Genomic DNA, 12650 nt, shown 5'->3' with positions numbered 1-12650 from the left:
AGGCAGCCTTCAAGTGTGCACTCGCTCCCTAACACAGCAGGTAGCGGCAAGAAGCCACGGCCACACCAAGGGGCGCCCAAGGCAGCCTCTCGGCTACACCCGCCCCCCCCCCATCCACCTGCTTGACGGCGCGACCGTTAAACGGCCTCAGGCGCCTCACCCCTCCTGGGTCCCCGCTGTGGTAGCTGCCGCCAAGCTTGAGCCGCGCCTCCGGGGTACTGGGGCAGAGGCGCTGCTTGCGGCTGGGGAGGAGGCCAGAGGTGGGCTAAGGATCGGACAGAGGACAGCTGGGGAGGAAGCCAGAGGTGGGCTAAGGATCGGACAGAGGACAGCTGGGGAGGAAGCCAGAGGTGGGCTAGGGGTCGGCCTGAGGTGGGCTGGGGCAGTCTTCGGGGGCGTGAGGGGCTGACAGGCGGTGAGGTGACCTGCCAGGGGACGCCGCCTCTTGCCCGTAAGCACCGCTGCGCGGGATGGTGGCGGCTTCTGTCCGGCTGACGGGGAACGGTGGTGGTTGCGGTGAGGGCTCTAGGTAGAACAGCGCTGCGCCTCTTCGGGCGAGGGGATTGTCAGGTTTTGGTTACTCGTGGGCCTGCGGGGCGCTGAGGGGCTTTTCGCAAGAATTGTGTTAATTCTCATTCATGTGTTCAGAAAGGAGTGTTCCAAAGAACATTTCTGGTGGCCCTCATCATCTGTCTACTGTGAATGTCCAGTTTGTTCAGATGCTCAAAACTAAAAGGTCATGCAGAAACCCTGCTAGGCCCGTTTGCTAATGCATGGAGCTTCCTCTCAGTAGGCAGGTCACCAGTTGGAGCAACTCCTGAGCAGCAGTATGGCCTTTGTAAGGGGGAGATCTTGGGGTGCAGAAGGCACCTCTGAAGTAGTAGTCTCTTATGGAAACAGTTTATTTCTCAGCTATTAAAACTAACTCTTCTCCACTTTTCTTGATACTAGATAGAACACTATTAATACAAGAAGGTTGGGCTGGGTGATATGAGATCTTTTCTAGGCTCTTGTGCTTCAAGAAGGAAATAGAGCTGTTTTTTTATTTCCCCTCTGCCCAAAATTCACTCTCTCTCATACTCTGTTTTCTTTTCCTTGTTTTTGGAGTATGGGGTTTCTTAGAAATCCTCCTCATAGAAATTTGGGGTTGGGGTAAAGGGGCAAAATGCACCATTTTGCTGTCACCATAAGTGATCTTGTTTTTATAGTAAGGAGAACACTAAAAATAGAGGTGTGCTATCTTGTCAAAGCTAGCCTCTTAAACAGTTTCTCCTGTTTTTAAAAAGGGTACATATAAGTTGCAGTCAGGGCATGGAGAAAAATTTGATGTTTTTAATCTTCCAATGCATTGCTCTATATGGAAATTTAGTATCTTGAATAATATGATTTGAACAAGTATTCCTGATCTGGATAAAATGAAATCTTTCATGTCAGTAGTTTCAGTTCATTTACCTGCAGGAATTTTGATTGTTGCTTTTGACTACAGCTTTCAGTTTTTCATTTTTAAGGTGAGAAGGTAGCACACCTGGGGAATCAAACCAGAATTTTTTTTCCTGACTTTTGCTCAACTGATGTAATTCAGACAGTAAAGATTTAACAGTTGGTTTCTAGACCTGAATAGGTTCAAACTGGCTATGTTGAAAAGTTGTTACTTGAATATTATAAAAGTTAGGTGTTCAAAAGATTTTAATTTAGTAAATCATCAAGTGATTCCCCCCCCCCCCCCCCGCAAAGACCGGTTAATGTAGGGAGTGATGATGGATCATGTTTTAAATAGCCTAACTTTTCTCCTGTTCCATACTGGAACTGGCTAATAATCTCTACAGTTTTAAATCTTGAAGTCATGTTTGTTTACTTTGGATTTTTTTTTTTATAACAATTATTCCCTTGTCCTGTAAAGTCTCTTAGAGAAAACACAATTTCAGTACCGTTCATTATTATGTTAGTTGTTTCTGCTGTTCTTTTTCTCTAAAAGAAGTTGAAGTTCCTTCAAATGGTGAAATCTCCCAGTTGACAAAGGAGATTGGAGGGGGGTAGGATTAAAATTAAGGTATAGATATTACAAGTTAAGATTTTATGACCAGTGGTTTACATATAGTGGGAGATCTGTCAGCCCAGCACCACTTTAGCAGTTTTTGGTGCTTCTATAAGCAGCTAAAATGAGTGGGAAGTTGCAAAACTGTATTAATTTTACTAAAGTAGATATTAAAAGCCAGTTATGCAAGTTTTATGTAGATATATATGGAACTCCTACAGCCAGTAGACTATACAAGGTACACTAGTGTTAGTTAACCCAGTTAATTAAATTGTTAGAAAACACTTTCATTTCCATCATGTGTCCCCATCTCCTTTCTCCAAGTGTACAGACAAGCATATAGAAAAAAATCTTTTAAAAAAGAAACTAGGGTAGCTCAGTTGGAAGGAAAAATGAAAGGTATGTCTGATTCTGTCCTTATGCAAATTCTATCCAGTATATTCTGTCATGTAATAAAATTTCTTCTTTTTCCTGTCCAGATACTAAAATATAGTATATTCTCTTGTCAAATGCAATTAATGAGTAGTAGATAGACTGCTGTTCTTTCTTAGCATCCCCATGTGGAACTGAATGCTCTGTATTGACTTCTGGTGGTTTTTTACAAGTGTCATGGTACAAAATGTTAAGGGAAACTAAAAAGTTTATTGGTAAATCCTTTCAGGCAGCACGACCTCTGCATCATCTGTCTTCTAAACAAGGTGAGTAGCATGGATACCATACGGTTCACTTTGGCAAAGCTGCAGTTGCTTTTGAGGAGACAAAAGGACATGTAAGGTGACTTTTTTTTTTTTTAATGACTTTGTTCAAACTGCAGTCATGCGTAAATGTCTTGCTGTGTGTGAAGTTTACTGCATCATCTCTGTGATAAAGTCTGAATTAAAACTAGATTAGGTTTATTCAGAACTCTGGTGGTGTTCTAGCTAGGCATCTGCAATTCCAGCTTCAGAAAGTTGGATCAGGCTTCTCTATTAAATCTGGATTTCTTGGGTTAGTTGACTCCTCCTTTGAAAACATAAAACACTTATAATGTAACAGATTATTGTTCAGGTTTTATTGCAGGCATGCTATACTGCACTGTACTGTTCTTGTCTAGCCTTCATACAAGTTTAAAACAAAAGCCTTAGAAAAAAATCATGCAGTATTTATGTCAAGTGTGGGTTTGTTTTTAAACCTGTGTATGCTATCTAGATATTGAAGTATTACAGCTACTATTATTGTTAAATTAGAAATACTTTGGTGGCCAGAGAAAGTAACAGCAGTGCTGATGTGAACATGATAAATTTTTACTTTCTTTAAACTTCATGGAAGAAATGGAAAATGGTCCTGTGGTGATTTAAAATTTCAGGTTTTGACTACATGCCCATATAATCTCTTTGCAGTTGGATTTCAGCAATGTTCTTGTGGCAGTTATCACAAAATAAAGATGTGGAGTATATTTAAATGTTTGTTTGTTTTTTTTTTAATGTTTTCTGTGTCTTCTCCAGAATCAGCCATTGTGTTAAACTTTCAGACTAAATTACCTGGAAACACTGAAGTATGTTTGCAGAGTAAGGTTGACTGGGTGAGTACTGAGTAAACAGTAGATTACAAAGTTGATGGAATGTGTTCTAAACTGTTATGAATTGGAGGTCAGCTGTTCCCTTATGTTATCAAATGTAAACTGTTTTGAGCTAGGAGTGTCCTTGGTGTTATAAACTAGCAGAGTCAGAAGCTTTAAAAAGAAGTATGAGTTTCATGAATGCCCTTCCCTGATACTTGTATACACTAGTATCTGAAAAATGCATTCTATGAATTGCTTATTCAGATAGAGTCTTGCAGAAATCTTTGTGGCATTTCTTTAGTCTTCATTGAATTTAAGACAGCTGTTTAAAACTTAAAAGTACTCATATACAGTCTTTGTTTATTGTGTGTAAAGAATAACATTAGAATTTTAATTTATTTTTTTTAATCTTGCTGAATATTATGTTTCAAAAAGCATCGGTGATGATCTGAAAAAGCTGTACGTTGTTACTCATTTACTCTTTGGCTCCTGATATGGTGAAATGTCCCCATTCCTAGAATAATATATGTATAAAAATGTATATATTTCACTTCAAGAACTTGTTCTTCAAAATTGTAATTGTATTTCACATACTTTAAATCTTACTGCCTTTTTGGCAAGACAGTAATAGTGCTCTGTATCTTACAAGCGTAACACTTTAATTATCCTCATCCCCTTTCGTTCCTCCTCCTCCAATATAGTACCTTTTACAAAACATAAGCACAACACTAAACACACTGTAAAGTGAAAAACAAGTTTTGCTATAACACTTAGTAGGGCTAAAGGAAAACCAAGTTGTTACAACTTTTTATACCAGTCATAGTCTTATGTAGTGATGATCTATTAAAGAGGGAATAAAGTGAAGTTAATATAGGTTAATACAGGAAATACAGGTTACTTTCTGGAAAGTATGGTGAATGCTGAAGATTTTAAAAAGTAAAGCAGATTATAATTGCCATGAACTTACAGATGTTTAAAGGAGGCTTTAGAAACAAAAGAAATGCCAACTCTTCACAAACCAGGTTCTTAAAGCAGTGAAAGAACTGAAGAATCTGGCAACTGAATTCTCCAAACTGCTTTACTCTGGTATATTTAGTATGCACACTTAAAGCTGCTTAGACTTCTGCCAGAAAGAAAAGGATCATCATTATGGAACATCAGGAGTGCTGTTCAGTGTTAGATTTAACTCAGTACAAAGAACAGTGAATTAAAACTACTGAGTCTGAAACTTTTAGTCTTGAGCCTTAGAGGAAGTGGAGAAGAGCTACTGTTAATAATGAGCACGGTGACAGTGCTTGTATATAAGATGTTAACTTTGATTCTAGGGAATTTCTGCCAAACTGGTGTTCAGAGTGAAAGTGAAGCCTGAATTCTTGCTGTGCCCTAACTGAATAATTTAAAGCAAAGAATAGATTTTATTACTTCATGGTGTGCAAGGAATTTTCAGATCTGGAGAGTGTTAAGTCCACTACCTCAGATCTATTTGAGGTAGAGATGCTTGAAAAGTCTCCCATCAGTCAGTATCAGCTTTAAATTGCTACTTCTTAATCTACCATTTAAAAATGATGTTGAGCTTCAGATATATGTGCCCTGCTCTTGGGTTATTCTTTATAAATGGATTCCATTCTTTGTAGATATATTTCAGGTAGGAATGTGTGTTAAGAGTCCTGTTATGAGTGGTGATGCTTGCTCAAATGTTAAGCATTGGACCTAAAACTGAACATAATGGAACTCTTGATATTATAAAGCAGTTGGCAGGATGATAAGGTGCAGGAAGAAATGTAAAAATGCTGTGTTGACACTGGCACATTGCTGTACATTCTGCTTTATCATGTATATGTTTTTTTGTGGATTTAAGAGTATGTTAAATCCTTGTTTGCACTTGGAAGGAACCTTTAAATAGCTAAGACTTGTGAAGACTAGTTGAGCATCACAAAGCAGTTAGAATTAGCAGTATGGTTCTCTGTTAACTTCATTCTCCAAAATCCCTAGATTTTTTCAGATTTTTTTTCCCCCCAGCTTTAGACAAGTCAGGAAAAGATAACAATTTAAACCACAAAAAATGGAAGTGCGAGCAGGGTGTATAATATACTAGAAATATTTTGCCATTTCACGATTTCTACTCTTAGCACACCATGATAGCTGGTGATACAGTTACGGTGTTAACTGCTGTCTCTGTCCAGATAATAGGACCTCTTCTGCTTTTGCAGCTGCTTCCCAAAATTTTCAGTTCTTTCTGCTCTCCCCCACCATTTCCCCCTGTCTCTTCCCAGGTGAAGCACTGGAATGGGTTGCCCAATGAAGTTGTGAACACTCCATCCCTGGCAGTGTTCAAGGCCAGGCTGGATGTAGTCTTGGGTGGCATGGTTTAGTGCGAGGTGTCCCTGCCCATGGCATGGGGTTGGAACTAGATGATCTTAAGGTCCTTTCCAACCCTAAGGATTCTATGATTCTGTGATTCTAAATCTGTCTCAGAATGAGATTACAATTCCTCAGCCAAACCTGTGGAGACATTTTGAGAGTTCAGTCAAACTGTTGAGAGTAAACAGCTTTCCTACTTTCCAAAACAGTTCAAGGTTTTGGCAGCTGGAAGGAACTCAGGTGTTATACTGTGGTTGTTAGGTCTTCATGCTTATGAAACCTTTTTCTCCATGAGAGAATCCTAATCTCTCTCTTGGTTTTATGGAAAGTCCTTCCTCTTTTTATTATTCCCAAGTGTAGCAGCTTCTGGCTGTGTTCTGGGTGAGTTCAGAGAAAAGGAGATAATTGTGTTATTTTTAAAAACTAACAATAGCACTGTGAGATTCTGTCTAAAAGATTGCTGTCTCAAATGTGGTTACCTATACTGTTTTGTAGGTAGTTGAACTATTCCTTTACTGTATGTAATCAAGAGTAAAAACCATTCTACAGGCACAAATTAAACTGTACTGCAATTATTATTTTTTACTAAGAAACCCAGAAACATATATCTGTGTTTTAGTGTGCTTAACATAAACAAACTTTGTAACTTTATGCTGTGAAATATACCAAAAAATGTTTAATTCTTTCTTCCTTATTTTAGTTATCTGAAATGACTGAAGTGAAGATTTTAACTCAAGCTATGATGCCCTGTCAACCAAACCAGCATGAATCAGAAGCAAAAAAAGGTAAAATACTGCATAAAGATCTGTGTCAGAGTTATATTTTCTGGATAGAAGACAACTGAACTTCAAAGCAATGTGGGATAGGATGAGTATTACTTTTTCTGATTAACTGGTGCTTAGAGAGTTTGGCTTTGTATCACAGTTTGAGAGCTACATGAAACATTTCTGTTTTTCATATAACACTCTAGAGAAAGTGTACAAATTACCCACAGGTGAGGTGAGAAACCTCCACTAGTAGATTTGCTCACTTATAAGGGTGTGCCTGTCTTTTTTCCTTCATTTTGTTTTATTGTTTTGGGGTTTCTTTGGGGGGACCACAAAAAAAAAAAAAAAAAAGGCATAAAAAAATCTTCACACAAAATCTTGTTTTTGTGTAAAGTGCTTCTGTATAGAGCAGTACAGATTTGAGTTGCATCTATTAGCCTGTTGCAGGGCTCAGTCATGGCATGCAGATTATTGCATGGAACCAATTAAAGAATTTAGCAGTTTGGCTTCATTTTCCTACTCTTACTACAGTGCTTCTGAAATATTAATTTTCTGATGGTTAGAAATTTCTTTTATGATTAGTTCTAGACAGTTCGTTCTTCTACCAACACTGTCCTTAAATGGTGGTTCTTATGCTTTTCTTTTTGTACTGCCTATCACTCAGTACTCAGAAAACATAACAGTGTTCTTGTCATTGTTTGGTAGTTTAAACAAGCCAACCTTTTACTCTTTTTTCATTAAGGAATAATCCCAGATCCCAAATGCATCCTCACAGACCTCCTCTGCACTGCTTCCTGCCTAATTCTTCATTCTTAAATATGTCACAGGAACTGTGACAGTGTCATTGAGACAGTTTCTTCTGTTCATACCTTCCATATCAGGCATCTCAAGTCTCCATCTGCAATCTCCAATCCTTAAGTAATCTCTGGAGACTTGGTTTGGTCTTAGTACTCAAGAACTGAACTAATTCTGTTCAGTTTTTTTGAGTCTTTCCTATTTTTCCTCAGTCTGAGGTTGCCATCACCCAGGTTCTTGAGCAGTAATTTTACACTGTTGTGATCAATTTGAAAGTTAAGTCTTTCATGTAACCCCTTTCAGGCTCAGGTTTGTTTCTTCTATTCTTGATCTTAGTAAATAGAATACTGTTCCTCAGACCTAGTTTGGTGTCAGGCTTGTCAAGTTCTATCTGTTTCTGATCTTTTACTGATTCTCCTTGTGGTGTGTTGAGACTGTTGTGTTTTACAAGATCTTAAATGACTTCTCATCAGATCCTAGTCTCATGTAAGTCATCACATTGGGTCTTTTTTAGTGGTTAAGTGCTCTGCAATGCCTTGTTGAGACTACTCCCCATTTGTCCATAATGTTAAACTTTTTTCAACACTTGTTTACAAAGGCTTTTTGTTTGTTTGTAGATTGTCGTTATTCTTTCCTTAAGGAAAGTTGTAGCACAACTTCAAAGGTCCTGTTGTTCAGCTGCTGTCTACAGATACTTCCATTGCACTGTAAGATTTCCACTGGAACTCCATTTTTATCTCCAGTTGTACCTTAAATTCTAGATAAGAATTTCCATTTCATATCTGTTCAGTTATCTGTCTCTGCAGTTCTTAAGTGCTTGTTGCTGCTATCTCAATCACTTCCTTGCTTTCTTTCAGAATCATACAGTACTTTTGAGTTGGAAGGGACCTTTACAGGTCATCAAGTCTAACCTCATTGCAATGAGCAGGGACATCTTCAACTAGACCAGGTTGCTCAGGGCCCTGTCCAACCTGACCCTGAATGTTCCTGCTCCAGTGCTGATGGCTGCAGAGCTGGACACAGTACCTCCAGATGGGGTCTCATGAAGAGGGGCAGAATCACCTCCTTTGACCTGCTGGTCATGCTTCTTTTCTTTTTAATGCAGCCCAGAATATGTTTGGCTTTCTGGGCCATGGGTGCACATTGCTGTCTCATGTCCATTTTTTTATCCACCAGTAACCCCAAGTCCTTGGCAGGGTTGTTCTCAGTCCCTTCATTCCCCAGCCTGTATTGATACCAGGGTTTTGTCCCACCCCATATGCAGGACCTTGCACTTGGCCATGTTAAACCTTACAAGGTTCACATGGACCTAATTCTCAAGCTTGTCCAGGTCCCTCAGGCATGTCAGCTGCACCACTTGAGCTTAGTGTTCTCTCTTGAGGATGCACTCTATCCTACTGTCTGTGTCATTGTTGAATATATTAAACAGTACTGGTCCCGGTACAGGCCCCTGAGGGACACCACTCATCACTGGTATGCATCTGGACATAGAGCCATTGACCACTGCCCTCTGGATGTGACCATCTGACCAATTCCTCATACACCAAACAATGCATCAAATCAATACCTTTCAGTTTAGAGAGAAGGGTTTTGTGGGGGACTATATTGAAGGCCTCATAGAAGTCATCTTCATCATATGTTTTTAAACAAGGGAGAAACAAAAGAAAGCCCTAAGTTTTCAAATAAGTCAGTTTGATAAAGTGAAATTCTCTGTAATTTTCTACAAATTATCCGAAGACAAGGTCAGGCTTAAATTACTGTTGGGTTTACTACTGATTTTTGTGTTTTATGTGCAGCATTTCCACCTTTGTAGAAGAAATAAATCAGTTTTCTGAATTCCGAACCTTAATGCCTTGAACAACATCGAACGTTGTAATTTTGTGTATTGACAGGAAGGATCAAATACAGCAGGGATTTCCTTCTGAAACTTTCAAGTGTTTCTCTCTCTCAGAAGAAGCCAGAGTTTCTTCCTGATCATCCAATTGTACTTGAAAAGCCGGTAAGTGCATTTTTTTATTAACTGAAGTTGTAAAACAGTCATGGAGGTTTTGACAACCCATTTGATAGGAAACATTTTTCTTCTGACTTGCCTGCCAAATTGATAAAACTGTCAAAAGACAGATTGTACAGTTCAGCTCTGTTACTTTTGTACATGATTTCCCCAATCAGTATTTGGCATCTTGCCATGGCAAGTGCCATACAAAGGAAAAGTGGTGTTTAATTGTTTTCCAGAAATTCCAAATTTAAAATCAATGTGGAATCATATAAAAGCTTTCTACCATGAAATCACAGTACATAGCTTTAGTAGTCTGTGTGAATTCTGTGTCTGTCTTCTGAAAATAAAAGAGAGCAATCTTGATAAATTTCTGGCTTTGTGAAAGTCTGGTTTCAGTGTTTAAGTTGCCCATGCATCAGTGTCCACTGATGAGCTTAACGCAGTTTGTGTTAACATTCCTGATCTGTGTTGTTGGGAAGAAATGAGTAAAAATGAATGATGAATGTGAAGGATATCCAGGAGTGCCACCTTAACCTGTAAGAAGAAGTAATCCTCAAAGACTTTGTATGCTTAGAGAAAAAAATTTAATGCCTCGCATTCCACATATCAGGTTTGGGAAAACATTCTTGGGTATAAGCTTTATATCAAATCAGGCTAAATACTAGGCTGCTTTTGAGGCCATAAGGGTGTATTTCTTCTAGAAGTAAGATTCCTATCCTGGAGAAGTATGTCCGGATCACTGCTGTGTTGGCCACAATTTGAGAGTTGTAAACTTCTGATCCTTAGGGAAAAAAAAAAAAAGTTAAACTAATAAAAGACAGAAATTGGCCTTCCTTGATCTTACTTTTTACATGTCCTCAAGATGAAAGCTTTACTTGTTTGCAAGCCTGCCTGCAGATAGGGAAGTTACAACTCGTGAATTTCCCAACTTCTTTTCCCCTCTTCCTGTCACTTGAGTTTCCAAGGGGGAAAATTTCAATAATACATACATTTTCACATGGTTATGTTCGTAAGTAAAGGAGAATCCCTGCAGAATATAATCAGTGGATAAATGAACTCTAAAATTGCTCGTGACATGGCAAAATTGCAAATAATTTCGATAGAGGGAAAGAAAGATAGTAAAAACTGGTGCAAGCCAAGATGGGTTGCATGTGTTTTAAGAGATTGTTTTCAGGCTGGGGGATCCATGTGTGTAGGACTCAGTTATATATAGTTGTGTTGTTAGAAATAAAGAGTAACTGACTGTGAGGCCTGCTCTTAAAAGTTTTTCCTCTGCATATGCTAGTTTATCATACATATGAAAAAAATGGAGTTTTCTGATTCTATTCAGCTGCAAAAGGGGATGGGTAAATTAGAAACCTTTATTAGTCAGGATATTGAATTAAAGTAACATAAAGTGTATCACTTAGCTATTATTACTGGTGTCTTAAGCACAAAGTGTGGATGGTTAAGTAGGAACCTAAAGGAAAAAAATCCTGTTTTTAAAAGACAGCAAAAGGTGGAGAATTTTCTGTGTGATCCTGGAGAGTGTTGAAAAAGGTATTGCAAGTATACTGCTCTCTTTAGTATATAAGGGTAGTAGTATCAGCTTGCCAGTCATACTTCAGAAGAAACTTGGTTAGTGATAGTCTGCATTTCTGAATTGACTAAAATGAATGTTTTGTTGTTAATATAAGGTAAACCAGCCACTCTTGTATTCCAGTGTTGAATTTTGTGTAGATACTGGATTTTTAGTAATTTGGGAGTTTGGCAGCATATTAGCATGAATTAAACATTTAAGCTATTTGGATGTGAACTGTCTTAAGATACATTTTGTATGGCTGCATGGATATACCTGCTTGCTTTTCGCTAAGCAGTTTCCTTATTGGCAAGGAAGAGGAAAAAATTACCATTGTTTCCAAGAGTGTTGCAAGATCTCAGTTAAAGTATAAGAACCTTGCTGGAAATCTCAGTGTCAGTGAGCTTGAATTTAGGAGCCGGTGGTTGTCAGCAGTTTGCCACTGCATTGACTATTCAGCTAGTTGTTGCCCATCTCAGGACTTTTCCCTAGTTCTGATTTTTTGAAGTTGCTGCTGAAGTATATGCCCATCGTTGAGTGAAAGCCGTATTTTCAGATGGAGAAGGCTTCCTAGAGGGACTTGTACAAGGCAGATGCTGTGGTTGCCATTAGGAGGCTGTGGGTTGCATTTATAGTGAAGGACAGTGTTTTTTTTTTGAGACATGGGGTGAGGTCTGCCTATACATAGCTCAGCATTTGAACTGAAGTCTCTGTGTTGACAGCGTCTCCCAGAAAGATTTCAGGTGAAGTCTGTATGATTAATGAAAGTAGAGCTGTTTGCACCAATCTGAAAACCCAAACATAACAGAAGAACAAAACCAAAACCAAAAAAAATTGTTAAATGTATGTGGAGTAGAAATGGGTTATAAGCAGACCCTTAATTTAAATGACCTCTTAGAATGGAAGTAATTTGATGGTTTATTTGTCTTACAGGAAAAGAGCAGGCCTTTTATTGACATGTGCAAGAAATGACAGGTTGTTTGGACAATGAGAAATCCATCAATGAAGGAGCTACATGTGATGTAGATCTTAAAGAGTTTTGAAAGTACTTGGATGTCTGCAGGTGAAAGTAGAACCCAGTGAAATTTACGAAAAAGCCTGTTTCTTCCGGTAATTGCCTGACTGTGTTAAAAGCCAAACCTTTAATTTGTAAAGCCTAAGATGGTAATAACAATTACAGTGAAAATAAAAAATTCTACATTTTGCTGTGGCAGGTTTTTTTCCTTGCATTGTCTGTCTTATGTAGCCATGTAGAGTGTCTGACCATAAATTCTAAACCAATGCTTGACTGGGGCTTTTTGCATGCTCCCACCACCCTTCGTTAGCACTAATAATGGAATGACACATACTGCCTGTGTCAAATTTCATGTGTCTTAGGGTATGTGCCCCTCTAGCTTATTTTTTCCCCCTGAAACTTCACTGGCTTGCTTTCTTAATTTGAAATCTCCAACTTGACACAAGTTAGTACATTCTTAGTATATTATGCATACATACCTTCTTTCAAATTACAAAGTGTCTTGCTACTAAGTTTCACTAAAACATGAAATCTATCTCATCATGGATCATAAAATCATAGAATAGTTTGGATTGGAAAGGAC

At 38.5% G+C, this 12650-nt stretch overlaps 1 protein-coding gene across 1 annotated transcript; it reads left to right on the top strand.

Moving 5' to 3' along the window:
• Nucleotides 1-2639: 2639 nt before the first annotated feature.
• On the top strand, nt 2640-12267 carry CUNH8orf88 (chromosome unknown C8orf88 homolog). The gene is made up of 5 exons (XM_057402979.1): nt 2640-2733; nt 3520-3596; nt 6637-6721; nt 9391-9497; nt 11986-12267. Exons 1-5 carry the CDS (start codon nt 2655-2657, stop codon nt 12022-12024), a joined length of 387 nt encoding a protein of 128 aa, XP_057258962.1. The 5' UTR covers nt 2640-2654; the 3' UTR covers nt 12025-12267.
• Nucleotides 12268-12650: the final 383 nt, after the last annotated feature.

Source organism: Pezoporus wallicus, unplaced genomic scaffold (genome assembly GCF_028554395.1).
Source record: "Pezoporus wallicus isolate ANWC-B61680 ecotype Strahan unplaced genomic scaffold, APGP_CSIRO_Pwel_v1 contig_2456, whole genome shotgun sequence".
NCBI lineage: Eukaryota > Metazoa > Chordata > Aves > Psittaciformes > Psittacidae > Pezoporus > Pezoporus wallicus.
The sequence above is the reverse complement of the archived record's forward strand: the minus strand, read 5'-3'. Positions and strand labels throughout refer to the sequence as shown.

What these genes read in the sequence shown, in the direction of transcription:
- CUNH8orf88 (XM_057402979.1), top strand. Translation starts at nt 2,655, where the DNA reads ATGTTAAGGGAAACTAAAAAGTTTATTGGTAAATCCTTTCAGGCAGCA. An exon ending in TCATCTGTCTTCTAAACAAG is followed by an intron (nt 2,734 to 3,519) that starts GTGAGTAGCATG and finishes TGTCTTCTCCAG; the next exon opens with AATCAGCCATTGTGTTAAAC. An exon ending in TGAATCAGAAGCAAAAAAAG is followed by an intron (nt 6,722 to 9,390) that starts GTAAAATACTGC and finishes GTGTATTGACAG; the next exon opens with GAAGGATCAAATACAGCAGG.